An 18405-nucleotide genomic window follows, 5' to 3' on the forward strand; every position below is an offset into this window, starting at 1 on the left:
GAAAGGAGGCGTGTTGTGTCTGAAATGTCCCCCAGTTTGAGTCCAGTCTCACCTCCATGTCCTCCTTCACCTGCTCCTGCTGGTCTCTCAGCTCTCCGAAGGCATCAATGATCAAACCTGGGGGGGGGGGGGGGAGAGACAGACAGTTGGTCATAGTACAAACAGAACTCTTCTGAAAACACATTTAAAGGTCACCTATTGTGCAAAATCCTCTTCTTCATGTCTCTTCTGCATCAACATGTGTCCTCTCTTCTTCATGTCTCCCCCACATCAACATGTGTCCCCTCTTCTTCATGTCTCTTCTACATCAACATGTGTCCCCTCTTCTTCATGTCTCTTCTACATCAACATGTGTCCCCTCTTCTTCATGTCTCTTCTACATCAACATGTGTCCCCTCTTCTCCATGTCTCTTCTACATCAACATGTGTCCCCTCTTCTTCATGTCTCTTCTACATCAACATGTGTCCCCTCTTCTTCATGTCTCTTCTACATCAACATGTGTCCCCTCTTCTTCATTCTGAAAATGAGCTGATCAGATTTTGGCCACTTTGTGATGTCATAACGATGTGTTGGCTTGGTAACCATTAGCCAATCAGCAACCAATGTTTTGTATATATCTGAGACCTATAATATATTGAGGAAAAACAGTGTAATAGGGGACCTTTAAGATTTGAGGATGCAGGACACAGACTCCAGACAAAGCAAAGAGTGTGTACCCTGAATGATGGCGAGCAGGATGACGATGACGAAGAAGAAGAAGGTGATGTCGAACATGATGCGGTAAAGCTCGTAGGGGTCTCCAGCTGGGTCCTCCAGCTCGTCTCCGATACCGCCTCCAGCTCTCACACCCACGTACATGTGGAACAAGTAGCACTGCAGAGGGAACACAGGAGAGCAACTAAGAGATAAGACCACAGCTGTGTCCTGTTGTGTTGGCTACAGAGGGGATGGACAAGGACACATTACTATTCAGTGCACTATGAGGCTGTGATTTAAGTGCAACGCTAAATATTTGATGTCTTTTATCGCTACACAGGAACAATGCTGAGAGACTAAAGGGTGGATTCAATCTACATATTTGAACATTTGACACATTATTTCAGAGTGCAAAGAATTTACACACGCAATTAGTGAGAAATTATTCAGGACCCAAAGCGTGACTGAGACACAGAGACAGTTTCTCAATCTCGAGGATACTGGCTTCCAGGGTCGGCGTCATGGGGGGTCATTCGCGGGCCATGCCCCTTCAAATGAGTCACTGTGCCCCCCCCAACGCAGGGTGGGCAAGCCTTGCCACTTTGCCGTTTTTTTTTTTATTTTGTAAGTGAAAACGTTTTGTGAAATACATCAGAAATAAAGAATACAAATTAAACACAGCCTGAGGTGTGCTCACTGCTGCTCTCTGATTGGTGTGTTGCTTGACCAATTACCCCCGACCTTTGTTTTGTTATCATTACGTGGCTGTGCGTTTAGATGAAAGCCCCGTGGCGATCTGTTCATCTGTTACACTGATTATACAGTAAAGCCATCGAAAATAATACGATATACAGTACAGTACAAGTAGCCTACCTCTGGGTCTCTGTGTGTCATTCAAACTCGGCTGTGTGTGTGTGTGTGTGTGTGTGTGTGTGTGTGTGTGTGTGTGTGTGTGTGTGTGTGTGTGTGTGTGTGTGTGTGTGTGTGTGTGTGTGTGTGTGTGTGTGTGTGTGTGTGTGTGTGTGTGTGTGTGTGTGTGCGCGCAAGCGGTAACGTGGAATGTTGTTGTTAGCATCTGGTTAGCTAGCTATGCTAACGGATATAAAGAGCTGTTTCTACACCAAGGTGGAGGAGAGTCCTCTCCTGTCAGACTGAGAGGATCGACCTCAGCTCAGTGAGGTAAGGACTCTCTCAGTGTTTAGATAGTTAACTTTGATCATTATAGTTATTAAAGAATAAGAGAATAAATGAAAAACGGGTATGAAATACTATAGGATTTGGTAACACAAGAATACAGTTTAAAAGGGGAGTGATTAATACAATATCCATAAAGAAAAAGTAAATCTGTGTACAGTTCAGTCAGACAACTCACGTGTTCCTTTAACATGTTTATTAGAAGCAGCATATAGTTGAATTTGGCGACTAGGCTCGGGAATCATCACTCCATAGATATACATAGCACGATGAGTGATGATTAAATAACTAACCCCCGAGCCTACAGGTGGAAGCTGGGGTGGAAGCTGGGGTGGTGGTGGGGCAGGCAAGCAGCAGCGACGTAGAGGTAGCTGCAGCAATAGCAGCAGCAAGCAATGCATGGAGAGAGATCTGGCAGGTTAAATAGAGCGGCATATTAAGGAGACTCTGTTTGTTTGGTTGGTTGCAGAGTGGCAAGGGGGCGTTATGTATGAATGCAGCATAAGTGCTCGAGTTGACTGCCTGAACTAGCTCGCAGGCTTCGCCCCATTTCTGTTTCATATGGATGCTGAGAGATGTAGGCTATCCATAGATCTCTTCATGTTGCTCTCAAAGTGCACCAGATTGATGCATTTAACTTCAATATTTTTAAAATAATCTTCCCGGGGGAGCATGCCCCCAGACCCTCCTAGAGGAGGTTAGGTCCACCCCCACCTAAAACATGTTCACATGGATAGGATACTAAATACATTTGCACACTTTTTATATGGTGGCCTATGTCCATATGTTTCTGTTTTGGTGGTCGTGCCACAACCGTGCATGTATAGTGCACTATACAATAGCACTACACCCTGCAATGTGTGTGTGAAAGACAATAGACTTTACAGCATGTTTTTTGAAGTTGCGTTGGTGTTTGTGTGTTGGTTGTTGACAGCAGTGTGTGCCCCCCCTTGGTAAATGATTTCCCCCCCCATTCGATTTGTTCTAGAGCCGACCCTGCTGGCTTCCAAGGCAACATTTCAAGGATGCTACATCATCGAGTACCGCCGAAGTACTGTTCCAATGTCCAGCGTACTTGGAATTCCACCGAGGCCGCATCCTTGGTTTGGGGGAAATTTCGAGGCTGCACATGGGTAGACTTCGCGTCCTTAAAATCCCCACAATGCTTTGCGCACAAACCAATTTCAAAAACCCTTGCGGAGAATGGCTGAACCGACGCAGCACACATTTAAATGTAAGTATGTAGTGGCGTAGAACATGTGTTGGTAAATATGTTACTTTGTTACATTTGTTATCACCAAAAATGTGTTCCGTGAAAGTAAAGCAAGTTCATAATTAGATAGACATCGTGAGGTATTTATTTTCGGTACAGTTTATGTTGAAACCGTTAGAGAGAGTGGCACACTTGTTAGCCTGTTCCATTCTTCTTCGTTTTCCGAAGCCGTGGCTTGGAAGCATACTTGCTTCGTTTCTGAAGGAAGTGACTTGGAAATACGCGACTACCAAGCCAGCATCCTCGAGATTGAGAAATGGCCAGGGTGTTTCTCAATGTCGAGGACGCTTCCTTGGTAGGACATGTCTTCCGAGTCACTTCCTTCAGAAGCGAGGCAAGAATCTTTCCTAGCCTCGGAAAACGAAGAATTGTGGAACAGGCTAACAGGTGTGCGTCATATGCGAGGCCCGCCTTAAATGGAGCGCGATTTCCGCCAAGGATTTGAAAATTGGTCCATGCGCAAAGCATTGTGGGGATTTTAAGACCGTGGAGTCTACACATGTGCACTCGACATTTCTCGCTACGAAGGACGCCGGGCTCGGTAGAATTCCAAGGAGCCTGGACATTGGAACAGTCCTTCGGTGGCACTCGATGATGTACAGTAGCATCCTTGAAATAGTGGCTCTGGAGCATCCTTCCACGACATTGAGAAACACCCATAGTATACATATAACTCCCAAACAAAAAGAGTTTATTTTTTTCTCTATTATAAAAGAATGTTTGGTCATCTGTTGTCTTATATAATAATAAATAAGTAAATAAAATAAATTTACAATATATCAAAATCATCAAAAAAACGTTCCTAGAAAAAAGTATTCAAAAGAAAATAAATAAAATATTGAGAAAATGTAATTTCAAACATCCCGAGACCCCGTGAGCGGCTCGATCAGAAGGAGAACATTCATCAAAAGAACCAGTAAATAGTTTCTGATGTTTTTCAAGTAAGAAGTTAAAGAAAAAATCCTTTACAAAGTTCACTAATGAAACATATTTTCTACTCAGTCTGGTAGAAGTCCAATTTCCAGAATCAAAGCCTCAGGAATCTCAACATCTTCAAAGTCATTTCCTATGTTCACTATTCTTTCCTAAATGAACATAAATATATATATCTGATGTGGCAAGGCATACCGTCAACATGTCGTCACACTTCATGTCGGGCTCGTCCTCATCCCCCCCGTTGTAGAACTTCCTGAAGAAGTTGAAGGCCACCACGGTGTAGAGATAGACGACCACGGCCAGCAGACCCACAGTCAGCATAAGCTGGAAGAGAGAGAACTCTTTCAAATACAAAGTGACAAACGTTGACATTTCATTTCACCTTTTGTTCCCAGTGACAGTTTGAGCAGAGATTTGAGGAGGCAGAAGAATCTTTGAGAGGCGAACCAACATGTCAGAGCAGATTCATTCAAAAGGAAAAAGGAAATCAAAAGACCTGCAATATTTTCAAGGTCTTCACCGCTGAATTGAGTATTTCAAGGTGGCTTTCATCAATATTCAAAGACTTTGGAGACATTCTGCAATCACGTTCACACCTTTAAAAAACATCTTCATATCCCAATGATGATCTACAAGTGACACGACCGGCAGTGGCTCAGTCAGTTGGGGCTTGGACTGTGAGCCGTAGGGTCGCCGGTTCAAGTCCCCGACCAGACCTAAAAATGGAGTGTGGACTGCTACTTGGAGAGGTCCCAGTTCACCTCCTGCCCTGCCGTGGTGCCATTGAGCAAGGCACCAGACAACCCCCCCCCCCCACTCCAATTGCTCCCCGGGCGCCTAGTACTAGACTCCTGGTACGAGGATGGGTTAAATGCAGAGAACCCATTTCACTGTGTGCTCTGCATGTGTGACCATTAAAGAGGGGTTTCATCTCATACAACTTTTTATTCATATTTATTAAAATCTTTGACTTTTTTTGTTCTGATGAACTGGGAAAGAAAGTACCGACAGCATCTTCATGATGGGCTCGACTATAAACTTCACATAAAATACGTGCTCTTTACAACCCAATGTGGTTTGATGTGATGAAGTTTAGATGACTCCCATTAGTGGGAAAGAATACATCTAAATGACTCTTGGGGAAGTTATGGCACTTCCCCTCAAGGCATTGTCATCTTTGCCTCAATAATTAATTTATATTTAATTCCATTAATGTATTTCTCATGATGTTAATTTCTAGACATCCTGAGACTGAGTCATAACATCTCCATCTCAAAGCCCTCCTTTTTCCAGGAGATAATTCTTTCATTTGATCACATTAGGGTTTAATATGAATCACGCTGCTACTGGTTTAGTCCCATATTATCTATCATAGCTATACACACACGCACGCACACGCACACACACACACACACACACACACACACACACACACACACACACACCCTTGCTGCTAAATACCAACAAACTATGTGCAATATATAAATGCCGTTAATAACTGTGTAATATAAACCTGGCTGCTAAATCCTTAGAACTGTTACAAGGTGTGTATTTTGTTAAATGATTTTTAATTATATCATAACTTATTACTTTTTTTTATTGCATGTCACATATTTAACATATGTAACATTAAGCTGTCTGTGGCTCTACTACGCACATGTCCCCTCCGTGGGACTAATAAAGGGATTCTGATTCAGGCAGATCTCTATGTAAGATGAGTCCTTATAAAGATTATGGCAGCAGAATATCTCTTTACATTCTTCAAGACGTGAAATTAAAACCCTGTAATATCTCCTTTATTTCACGTGTTGTAATTCTAAGCAAAAAGGGAAACGGTTGTGAGGACAGGCTGCTCTGCCACAGAGTATGGCGGTCACTGTTCTTCTCTGTGCTCTGGCTCCCTCTGCTGGCTGAACTCTGTACCTGCTTGCCGTTGTGAGTGACAGACGACAGGATGGTTTGGAGCGACTTGAAGACCATGGCGATGTCCAGAAGATGGGCAGCGAAGAAGAAGTTGTTGAAGTGTCCGAAAATGGACATGGTGGAGTACCAGATCAGATACAGGAAGTACTGAGGGAGAGGAAAGGACATTTATTAGTGACAAAGGTTCTAGGAATGTCTTTGCATATAATACAAGCAAACTGCTGTCGTATGCCACCTTGAATATTACTACACACATTGTGGATATATGTGACAAATAACCAAATAAAACCTTTGACTATTTTAATAATCATGTGTTTAGCTGGGTGTCTGTTCTATGAGTATTCATTCATTGTAATGTCACATTCGTAAGGTAAATACTATTTAGGCTATTACAGAATCAAACGTAATAAGCAAAATCCTAATGAAAAGTAAGACATTTTTTATTTCTTTTACTTTATTTCCCCCCGCAGTGCTGTGAATAAAAAGTGCTTTGATAACACGTTGAATAAACTTACATTGTCAGTAAGAACCACTCCCATCTTCCAGATGTGGTACTTTGTATCGATGGAGCTCAGCCTGCAAACGGGAGAACACAATAAGATCAAATGTACTTTATTGATCCCAAATTAGGGAAGAAATGTTTTGCAGCAGCATCAAAAACAAGGCACATAACGGTACGTCCACACAGCAGCTTTTCAAAAATCTTGAAATTATGGAGCTGGGCGTGTCTGACAGCTTGGGGATTTTTTGCGAGCAACGCGACCAACAATCAATCACATGAATCTCCCGCCCCCGACATACAAAGCAAAAAACCCCGGGGATTTTATGCGAGCAATATATATATAAACTCCCCAAACAGGCGAACACCTACCAGCTTCACCCACTGTCTCTGCCACCTCCCTCCATGCCTGGTTCCTCCGGTTTGTAACCCGTTAATAGTTCTGGTCGTAAAGAACCGGGTGATTTGCTACCGTAATTTCTCGTTTGGAATATGAGGAAATGAACTGCGGTCTGGTTCTCCCTGCTTACACGCGGTTTGATTGGCTAGCGCTTCTACTGTCAGATTTGCATAAACGTGTTTGATTGGCTGGCGCTTCCAGCTCAGCTTCAACAGTTGAACATTGCTCAACTTTTGAATCCTGGAAATCCTGTAAATCTTCGCTTCGCTCCCCCACAATGCAGTTCGGCGAAAAGCGAGGCAAAGTGACGTCATCCCCATTCAAAGTCAATGGGCAGAGAAGCGGTGGAAGTTTCTTCTGAAGCTGCTGTGTGGACGTACCGTCAGTAGAAATTAAAAGATTGGAAATAAACAATTCTAAAATTGAAACATCTCAAAATAGAAATAAAACGGCATTAAAAAGTAGAAAATATACAAGTTGACCGTGAAGATAGAACATCTATGAATCACAGAAGTGTCATACCGAAATGCAACACAGATGAGGAGATACTGGACTAGATATATTTAACATGGGGTTTAACATTTGTACTTGAATTCAGTAGAAAGTACACTTTTTTGTATGGGATAACCTCAGGAAATACTCTCAGGCGTAACTTAAAGCCCTTTGAGTATCATTTTAGCAATCCCTTAACCCTTATGTTGTGTTCGGGTCTCCCGTGACCCGTTTCAAGTTAAAATTATATAATAATACGCTCTAGTTCTTTTTATCGGAACAAGGCTTCATGATATCCTCCACAGCAGCTATGTAAACACTACAAAACTGATTTTGACCATTTTTGCCACGTCTGAAGGTCTCTAAAAAAAGTGTATAATTTGGTGTTGGGGTCTGGGGAGACCCGGCAGAATTGTTTTGGGTCACTCGAGGTCAAATTTGGCCCAATCAAAATTCATCTTTGACTTTAGACTCCTCCCCCCCCCCCCTTCATCCACTGTAACAATAATGTTTCGCAACATGCACCCGGTCTCCCCTCCCTCTGCCCCCCTCCCCCCACGGGAACTCGACCTTTCTCAAAGAATATGTACACAAACACTTGAACCTGAACACACACATGCACGTGTGCAACATGTGGTGTGATGTGTTTTGGGGCCATAACATTAAATTACAACAGGATTGTGCGGTTATGAATGCATAATAAGTTAGTTATGATGTAGTTAGAACAATATTGGATGATAGTCATTTTTTGTGTGTGTTTTGGACTGAGATACATTATGGGTCAAAATTGACCGGCGAACACCATGAACGGTAACAGCTTTTGAACACAGCGGTTAATAAAGTGTAAAAAACGGCTGGTTACAGGGAGTATGAATAAACAAGGGTTCATCTCTCACCAGGAGAGCAGGGAGGCTTCATTCTCTACCGTCTCCACAGTGGGGTCAAAGTCCAGAGCGCTCTTATCCAGGCCCAACAGCTCGGCGATGCGCTCGGCTCCGTACATGTCTCCATATTTATTGATCACCTACAAATAAAGGACGGCAGAAAGAGACTCGGTCACAACACAAAGAACAGTCTGATTAAGAAAGAACGCAGCACACACAGGATGTTAAAGGGTCTGCCTGCAAGATAACACAGGGTCACATATTATCAGAATTTCACTGCTGATTACCTCAGAAGATTTGTTTTAAAAGATATCGATGTTACCCTCACCTATCATGCTAACAACTACTGAAAACTGCATTAGGCAGTGTCCATAATAGGATATTTGGTTTAAAAACCATGACATGTCTCACTGGGAATTTAGGTTGACAAGTACATTATGACTACATGTTTAGTTATGTTATTATTCTGTGTAATACATCTAGTTACTTCTTTGAAACACTCACCTTGCGCTTGATGAACTTGTCCCAGTAGTTGCTGGGGAAAGACCTGTTAAAGAAAGTAGAAGTAAGAATCAGCGGTGGTAACTTACACTCTCTGTAAAATAATTACTTTAATTAAATGATTCTCTCTAGTTGTTTTCTGGAATTTGTCATGCCGATCGACATTAATCAAAATGTCCTTGCATGCTCATATATTATGTAAATATACTGTATGGAGCGAGCAGAGGATGAGGATAATTGAATACTGACGAACCTCATAATATGATTATTTGAGTTCAGACTATGTACCATGAAACTGCCTTGAGTTGAACCAAAGGAGCTGGAAATGTTATTCAATTTTGAAATGTATGTAAGATGTGTCTTTGTATGAATATATATATTTATATCTCGTATTTTCCTTTTAAAAAAAGACAGTTGAAACTGCAATTGACATGTGCAGAAAATGACCCTATATCTAGTTTTCATATATATACATATGCATTTATTTTTTTCTTGCCCTAACTTTCATTTTTAGTTTTCTTCTCCAATTTTCTTTATTTCTTTGCACTCCTTAATTTCTATACGTTTTTGACGCAATACTCCCAACGTTGTATTAGGATGATTCACGGGAGGGCTACTTCCCATAAGCTATGCTCCAGCCCTCCCGCTTCTACTAATTTTGTTCATCTTAGTGTGTATGAATTATGTTTTTTTTTGTTTTTTGGATGAATTAGTAGATAAAAAAAGGGTAGTATGTTTTATGCACCTGTACCTCAGTGTAATTTGAGCTTGAGAAGTGCACTTCCGTATGTTTGGAACTGTATACATGTGTTTTATTGTATAAAATATAAAAAAATACAGATTACTTTTATTGTAATCGCTTCTTGGGATTGGACGGTGTGAATCAGGACGGTGACTCACGGGGTGTTGATGACGAGTCGATCCCACTGGCCCTTGATGTCCTCGTCGGACGGCTGCTCGGTGATGTAGAGACCGTCGAATTCAAGCTTCCTCGCAATCTCCTTCTCCCTCTTGAACACCACCAGAGGAACCTACGGGCAAACATAATAAGATGGGCGATTAACACTTTACCTTAAACAATGGCAAGCAATTCGCCCGGTGATATGGGGGAAAACATCACGAGTAAACCCACCTTGAGGAAGCAGTACCCGAAGAGACAGACGAGTGAGATGACGGTGTGGAAAACAGCGAGGAAGCGCAGCGTGGGTAACATGTAGCCGCTGCTCTCCTGCAGGACAAACTCATCCATGTCGAAAAATGTGTCCTCATTAGTATCTTCATTGCCGTCCCAGTTGTCCTCCTCATCTCCCTCAGCTTCACCAGTGACCTAAAGAGCAAAGAGAAGTTATCACAATACAATGAATAGTCCACAACTAGTATAGGGTCGCTGCAGAGAAAACTGTTTTAAAAAGAACGAGTTTCTGGGGTGGAGGTAAAAGTTCCAAAAAAACACTATAAATTAAGTAAAGTTATGAAAAGGAAAAAATTGAATTTTGAAAGTAAAAAGGTTAAAAAAGACAGTTACTGCCCCTGGAGATTATTGTCACCAGTGTCAAAATTAAAGGTAGGGTAGGTAAGAATGGAGAAACCAGCTCGAGTGCGCTAGAATTTGAAAGTACGCAGCCGGAAAGAATCTGCCCCTTCCTTCAGACTTCCTCACAGAGCCCCTCCTCCAACACACACGAACGCACACATGACCAATGAGGGCACGAGATAAGTTTGTGCCCCGATGGAAGGCGGACAGGCAGGTAGGCCATCCAGTTACTTTAGCCGGGCCGGCTCAGATGATTGGTCGTGCTTTTTACAGCGCCACGGCTTCCACAGAGGACATGTTTTTATGTATTTATTGTCAAAGCATTTAAGATATTCATTGCTATCGGGATGTTAAGAGCATTCCATGGAATATAGTGTTTCTGAAGTGAATTACCTACCCCACCTTTAACTTATTAAAATCCTAAATGTACAGGAAAAAATTATGAAATACATTTGCAAAAGATTTGGAATTTAAAAAAAGTTTCAGCCCTTTCTAAAAAATAATAATTCTAAAGACATTTTGTTGACCTAGAATGCTTACTCGGACTGTGAGGGATCATCACATTGAATTGTTATTTGACTGGTGCTTTTTTCATTATCATCGTCTTTTAAATGCACAATAATAATAATGATAGATTTATTTTGTTAGCGCTTTTACAGGTGCTCAAAGACGCTTTACAGATATAGTGAAAAGAAAAGAAATACAATACTTATTTTCCAATGACCTGGGAATTGATGCTCCGTTTAGAAACGTGACTTTCGTTACCTTGTAGAAGAGAAGGATGAAGTTGATGGCGAAACACACAAACAGAGCCAGGAAACGCACGTTGTAGAAGTTACGAGCCAGCAGGTTCTGCAGGGGAGAGTTAGATTAAGACCAACTGTTGTGACCCTTATTATCGCCTTTCCACATTTTGAAGACGAGGGCTCACCAGCATCTTGGTGACGAAGATTTTCAGAAAAGCGAAGATGCTCAGCATGAAGGACGGAGACGCGTCTTTGGGGGGACTCGCTTTGGCTTTGGGCTTCTCCTCCGCCACCGGCTCCTTCACCTCCACCTCCTCCTTCTTAGGCTTGTCCTCCTTCTCCTGGTTCTCTGAGCTGTATTCAAAACAGTTGGTTTTATTGTGTAAGGGAATCAATTATTGTCCTCTCACTTAAGTCTACTCACTCTGCTTTCTCCGGTTCGTTCTCGGGGGCTTCACAAGGCTTAGCAGCAGCTTTCTGTAAGGGGAATAAAGTCTTTTCATGAGCTGAGAGAAACTAAAGAACAGATATCTACAACTTTTAAAATCATAAATATATTCAACCAGAATCAGGATACTTCATTCATCTTGCGGGAAATTGGGATATGTGAAAGTTTTCTCCACATTCCTTATATAAAACATAAGAAGTTAAAGGTCCCCTATTACACTGTTTTTCATCAATATGTTACAGCTCTCAGATATATACAGAACATGTCTCTGAAGGGTTTGGCTCCAAACACCAAACAGATCATTGCAGCATTACCCATAATCCCCTCTGTTTCAGCCCTGTTTCCAAAGTGCTGATTCTCTGTCTGTCACTTTAGATGAAAATAAGGAGCCCCTCCCCACGCCCCTCTGAGAGACATTTGGTTACAAAGAACACAATGGTGCTCTAGAGGAGATTCAGGTGATAAGGGGGGGGTGGGGGGTTACCTTGGTTGCTGATTGGCTAACGGTTACACAAGACAAGACATCGTTATGACATCAGAAAGTGGCCAAAATCTGATCAGCTCATTTTCAGACAGGTTTTTATAGAAATGGATCAGGACAAAAAGAGAGAGAATCTTTTTTCCTGAAACTTTCAGAGTCTCTTTCCACAGAGGGGACACATGTTGATGTAGAAGAGACATGAAGAAGAGGGGACACATGTTGATGTAGAAGAGACATGAAGAAGAGGGGACACATGTTGATGTAGAAGAGACATGAAGAAGAGGGGACACATGTTGATGTAGAAGAGACATGAAGAAGAGGGGACACATGTTGATGTAGAAGAGACATGCAGAAGAGGGGACACATGTTGATGTAGAAGAGACATGAAGAAGAGGGGACACATGTTGATGTAGAAGAGACATGAAGAAGAGGGGACACATGTTGATGTAGAAGAGACATGAAGAAGAGGGGACACATGTTGATGTAGAAGAGACATGAAGAAGAGGGGACACATGTTGATGTAGAAGAGACATGAAGAAGAGGGGACACATGTTGATGTAGAAGAGACATGAAGAAGAGGGGACACATGTTGATGTAGAAGAGACATGGAGAAGTGGATTTTGCATAATAGGTGCCCTTTAAAGTCAAAACGTACAGACCTTCTTGTGTTCAGAAGTGGAGATCTCTGCGCTCAGCTCAGAAAAGTCACCCAGGCCGAGCTCCACATGTTTCCCTCCTTCCTTCTTGGGAGCGGACAGCATCTCCAGCATGCTGTCCAATTCTGTTGTGTCTCCTGCAGGTGCCATGGCCGTCTCTAAACCTCCCGACGACTCTATGGCCTCCACTTTCTCTCCTTCAATCGCATCTCCGTGTATACCAAACTGGGTTGGGTCGGGCATGTTCCCGAGGATGTCCGTCACCTTTATGTTCTTAGCCCCCTCAACCAGGCCACCGCCAAACATGGAGGACCAGATGATGTGGAAGAACCCGAAGATGAGTCCGTAGATTCCCTTGAAGAAGCCGGTGAAGAGCATCCAGAAGAAGGAGAAGAAGCCGGTGATGATCTCCTTGATGCTCAGCTTCTTGATTTTCTTGAACTGCTTGGAGAAGTTCTTAATGGATAATGTTTGGCGTACGTTGGAGATCTTCCTCTTGACCGAGCGGCATGCGGTGGTGAAGGCTGAGGCAGACTCCAGGGCGCCCTCTTCCTCTCCACCCAGCTCGTCCAGGAGGCTGTGTGCATCGTCCTCTTCCTCCTCCTCCGGTTGTTCCACCACATCCGGCTCGGAGATCTGCGAGGCCAGCTGCATCTCAAAAATGGTGTCCTCACAGAAATTGACAAACATCTCCATCTTCTCGCTCTCCGTGCCCTCGTTGACCACGTCAAAGATGAACTGGCGCTTGGACTCTTTGACCTGCGGCTTCTCCCACTGCTCGCGGCTCGACTCGCTGATCTCGAAGTAAACCCTCTCGATCCGCTTTGCGCTACCCATGATTTCAATACGACCCAGATAGGGCTCGAAGTAGCTGAGCACGCTCCCCGCCAGGTCTAAGAAGGTGGCGAGTCTGGAGTCGTGCGGCATGTGTTCCGACAGGTTGGTCAGCAGCACCGCCACGTTGAAGCCGATATCTTTGGCCGGCTCGTGGAAACGCTCCACAAAGTCAATGTAGTTGAACATGTCATTCTCGTCGGCCTCCGCGCACGAGAGCAGGAACTCAATCTCCGTCTGGCTGTACTGCATCTGGGACTCCATTGACTTCTGGAACTCCTTCTTTGAAATAATGCCCTTGAACTCAGGGTCGTTCTCTTTGAAGGTGTCAGAGGACGTCAGGTCCTTCAGTTTGAGGAACATGTCGAAGAACTTGAGGATCATCTCCACGTTACTGGAAGACTCCACCAGGGTGTCCACCATCTGCTTTCCAATCATTCCATTCACCACGTTACCTGATTTACACAAAGAAAATGATGTTCTGTAAAATACAATGCAGACTTTTACTAGAACTGTGAGTTGTTTTACAAATATGTTGAGATGTTCAATTGTAATGTCTTTGTCAGCAGCTCCAGGCTCTTACCCTCGAGCAGAGACAGCAACATGACCACCATATCCTTCTGTAAATCCATCAGCTCCTTCAACAGCTCAGTCTGGCTGGCGTCCTACAAGGAGATTATAGTTGTTCTGTTAAAGCTTTGTGCTGATGGAGTTTTCCCCAAACAAAACAAGGTTGTTCGGATCCTTAATATTTACCCTTCAGCAATGCATTATTAATGGTTTAGTGCGAAAGGCTTTAACACCACCACGTGTGAAGTACACCATGGTTATTTAAAACGGTATAAACAAGGGATACATATTTCACTTTTAACACACATTGTGTTTAAATCTTTGTGGGTATTTATGTAATGAACTTTAGGACATTGCATCCCTGCATGTTAAAGGTGGGGTAGGTAAGTTTCAGAAACCGGCTCGAGATACATTTTTTGTTATATTCCATGGAATGCTTTTAACATCCCGATAGCAATGAATATCTGAAGTGCTTTGACAAGAAATCCATAAAAAAATGTCATCTGTAGAAGCCGTAATACTGTAAAAAGTACAACCAATCCGATTGGATGGCCTACCTGCCTGTCAGCCTTCCATCGGGGCACAAACTTATCTCGTGCTTTCATTGGTCACGCGTTCGTGTGTGTTGGAGGAGGGGCTCTGTAAGGAAGTGGCAGATTTTCTCCGGTTGTGTATTTTCAAATTCTAGCGATCTCGAGCCGGTTTCTCAAACTTACTTACCCCACCTTTAAATGTTGTTATTATTTAAAACGAGATGCTTTACACGTAGAATAATCCCAAGGTTCATTGTACCTGAGAAAGCTTCATTTGCATATTGGCAAAAACATGCAAGAAGCCCACAACTGCGTCCCACAATCTGCTGTGAGCTAAACTCTGCTGGTTCCCAATACACGGGCCCTGAAGGAGAGAGGAGAGAAAATACACATCGGGAAATATTTGATGAAAGTAATTAATTGTTCACATTGTGGATTTAACAATGTTAAAACCTACCTGAATGTACTCAGTCAGTGAGTTGAATATCTGTTTGGCAACAGATAAAGCTTTGGAGAAGTTTAGTCTTCCAGTCTCATCCATGACATCTTTGCCAGAGTAGTACCAGTAGAAGTCACTGATCGATTCCTAAAAGCAAGATCACATTGGTACACAATAAGTAAGTAATGGCAAGTACATATGTTGTGCCTTTAGATTTGTGTTTAACACACCTGAAGACGGAGCAGATAGTCAACGGTGCTGATGATGATGTTGACCGTGGTTGTGTTTCCAGTTTGCGTTCTCAGGAAATTCTGGAAATCTGACAGAAAGATACATTTTCTCATCCATGTCCCTCCCTGTCTGTTGCATTACCATGCCCTTGTGGCTAATGCGAAATGTTGTTATTCAAACAAAATGACGTTTCACTTTTCAATGAAGAATTATATTAAACCTCACCTCCATTGTGGCCCTCACAAAGAAGTTGCAAAAACCGGAACAGATCTTTAGTAAACTCGTCATTTTGTAGCACTTTGGAACCTTAGAGGGAAAAGACATCTTAGTGAATACAACAACGACCCCGTGCAAATGATCTAAGGTGATTGTTTACTCAACATGGAGTCTGATACAGTTATCATTTAAACACCCCTTTGAAGCAATTAACATGAGGCAAGCAAGTCAGGTTTCATGTTGGACGTTCAGGGCCTTTAGATTGCAGGTTCAAAACTGAATCCAAAGTGATTTTAATTGAAGCAACAAAAAAATGCGAGGACATTTCCATAAGCAGTAGGAAGCCTGACAACTTTCACATGTAGGCATGGATTGAGCCCTGATGGAGGGGGTCATTTCAAGAAATAAGCGGCAGACAAACACAGTTATATAACTCACTTAAAAAAAAACCCTGGTAATCCAGTTAAAATAGCTAAACGAAATGAGCATACATTTCTGGAAGCAGATAAAACCATGTGAAAGTCAGACGTCTGTATGGAAACCAGCTTTGTGAAAGATCCAAAGCAAGACAAAGCTTTGCTGAGGTTGCGGAAGAGTCCACAGACCTTCAGTCAAACCCTTGAGAGGTGGCACCGATAGCCTTGGAGCAACAGATTTGAGCATCAGTAGTAGGATTTGCATTAGTAAATGTTAACATGAAGGGAATGGGAACGAATAACAAACAGACAATGGATTGTTGAAGATCCACCGTGTGTTCACGCTGCATGCAGTTTGTCCCTGCAGACATCTGGGTGCGGAGGCTGGGTAACAAACAAAGCAGGAGTATGGACCACAGACGAGACATTCAGAGTGGAAGCATAGCCATATCAGCATGATCTAGGTTTGCTATTTACCCCGCTGATTGTTGACTGCCGTCGATGTTTTTTTTTTTTAAATGACAGGAAGGAGACAAACAATACACCAAGACATAATCAAAAAGAGAGGACATCCGAGTTACAGTACAAAGAATTATGAATATTTTGGCAACGAGTGAAAAACAAAGTCGTGCAGTTAAAAATAATAGTTTTAGACGGGGAGCAGGGGAAATGATAGGCCTGGGTAGGGTCTGGGTTATATTTTGCTAGATGATTACAGAGAATTCAGTCATGGTAGTAACAGTGAATTGTTAAACACAGAACTCGGTGGAAATGTTTAGGACTGAATGATGAAAAGACGGACATAGTTGATGTGGAAGCTTTAAGTGATTGTGTTGAGAGATTTGCTTTAATGCTGGACCATGTCCAAAAACCAGATTTGTAGTTTTAACCACTCACAGAACCTCTGCTCTGAAATACAAGACAGGATGAATTACTACCTTAATATCTCAAAGACTTAAATCCATGCTACATATAAGACAGTCCCATAATACATTGACAACTCACACCTTCTATTTTCTACCTCAGAAGACGACGTAAAAGACAACACACTGACGACTTCACTGACTGTAGCGCAAGCAGCAAACCATCTGATTAATCAAAATCACATTGATAGCAATGCAATTTTGATTATTCATCTACATCGGCCATACATAAATACAGGGTATAGCAGGAATCCTGAAGTCAAATGTAATACCGTTTAAGACCTTTTTTAAGACCCTTTCCATACATTTGAAGACCTCATCGACACTTTGAGTTTTAACATTAGCGACACTTTACCTCACATTGACTATACACAGTATTGATTGTCCTTCCTCCTTATCTTCCAACGACTTGGACGCAGACTTGCATTTCCCCATAACGATGTTGCTTAACAACCGGCGTAAACGGACCTTCGCGCGCTATCGAGCAGTGAGCGTGCGATGTCCTGTTCAGATGACGTCAAATCCAACGGGATGCCATCAATAAACTACACAGAATCACACTACACACCTACGCCATGATTACATTCAGGCAGACTGTAGAACACAACCTCTTTGGACCATTTATATACTTTATATACTATATATACAACATTTAATACCTTGGAAAATGCCGTTTTTAAGACCCCGCGGACCCCCTGAAATAACTACTTATTAGGAACTAGCATTGATTAACAGCTTTAATAGGACACCAAGGATATACAGTTGTCATGGTTCAGCATTAGAAGGGGAGGGGGAAAGGATAGGGTCTTTTGTTTCCTATTCTAAAGTAAAGGTTTTCTTTAACAGTAAGGATCTACTGATCTTTAATCAAAAATGTGATGCTCAGAAGACTAATGAACGGGTTTAATCAAACAGCTGATGTTATAAGACTTCCTCAACTTACTTGAACCTTCTTCTGACACCATGCCAAGTCCTTCTGCTTTGTTCTGCCTCTCAAATGCATTCAAGTCCAAGACACTAAGGAAAGTAAACAAACAAGTGATATAGAAGTACTTGATGTCTGCATAGAAATTCCTTTGTGTGGTATAGATAATATAACAGCACCTGCAAGACTGCATCAGTCCTGAGAGACCCTTGAAAAAGCCTGCATCTCTTTTCTCTTTCAGGTAATCCAGCATTTTCTGGAAAAAGAGATGAAATGCATTACACCATTTAACTATCAAAAGAATATATTTCATTTCATATTTATTTGTCCCGCTCATGGTACGCAAAACCAAATGTACAACAATTGCCATAAAACATGACTCCACCATTGAGCGAAAAGGAGCAGGGAGAAGAATAACATCTTATGTGGCCTGCCCCTTTCTAAAAAAAACAAATAAATACAAATAGATGGTCTGCCCTTCATAATAATAATTATTTTTTTTTTCACAGCCAAACATAACAGTATATTAGGATACTAAGAGAAACACACATAAAAAAATACTTATTTCCCACTTGACGGTAACGGAAAGAAACAAAACAACACCAAAACATCATATATGAATATGTTGTGAGTATTTACAGTATGTTGATGAAT

At 42.2% G+C, this 18405-nt stretch overlaps 1 protein-coding gene across 1 annotated transcript in view; it reads right to left on the reverse strand.

The window, feature by feature from the left end:
• The window catches only part of ryr3 (ryanodine receptor 3), a 127503-nt gene that overhangs the window by 2450 nt on the left and 106648 nt on the right, over positions 1–18405 (reverse strand). Inside the window, exons 83-103 of the mRNA XM_034075925.2 lie at positions 17931–18007; positions 17770–17843; positions 16381–16395; positions 15497–15577; positions 15271–15359; positions 15059–15187; positions 14861–14965; positions 14082–14163; positions 12668–13953; positions 11504–11556; positions 11265–11433; positions 11099–11185; positions 9932–10126; positions 9700–9830; positions 8803–8845; positions 8311–8438; positions 6539–6599; positions 6024–6170; positions 4293–4424; positions 718–874; positions 53–117 (exon numbers count right to left, since the gene is read on the reverse strand). Coding sequence (XP_033931816.1) covers positions 53–117; positions 718–874; positions 4293–4424; positions 6024–6170; positions 6539–6599; positions 8311–8438; positions 8803–8845; positions 9700–9830; positions 9932–10126; positions 11099–11185; positions 11265–11433; positions 11504–11556; positions 12668–13953; positions 14082–14163; positions 14861–14965; positions 15059–15187; positions 15271–15359; positions 15497–15577; positions 16381–16395; positions 17770–17843; positions 17931–18007 — 3306 coding nt within the window. The remainder of the gene's footprint in view (positions 1–52; positions 118–717; positions 875–4292; positions 4425–6023; positions 6171–6538; positions 6600–8310; positions 8439–8802; positions 8846–9699; positions 9831–9931; positions 10127–11098; positions 11186–11264; positions 11434–11503; positions 11557–12667; positions 13954–14081; positions 14164–14860; positions 14966–15058; positions 15188–15270; positions 15360–15496; positions 15578–16380; positions 16396–17769; positions 17844–17930; positions 18008–18405) is intronic.

Source organism: Pseudochaenichthys georgianus, chromosome 24, assembly GCF_902827115.2.
Source record: "Pseudochaenichthys georgianus chromosome 24, fPseGeo1.2, whole genome shotgun sequence".
In the NCBI taxonomy this organism is placed as follows: domain Eukaryota; kingdom Metazoa; phylum Chordata; class Actinopteri; order Perciformes; family Channichthyidae; genus Pseudochaenichthys; species Pseudochaenichthys georgianus.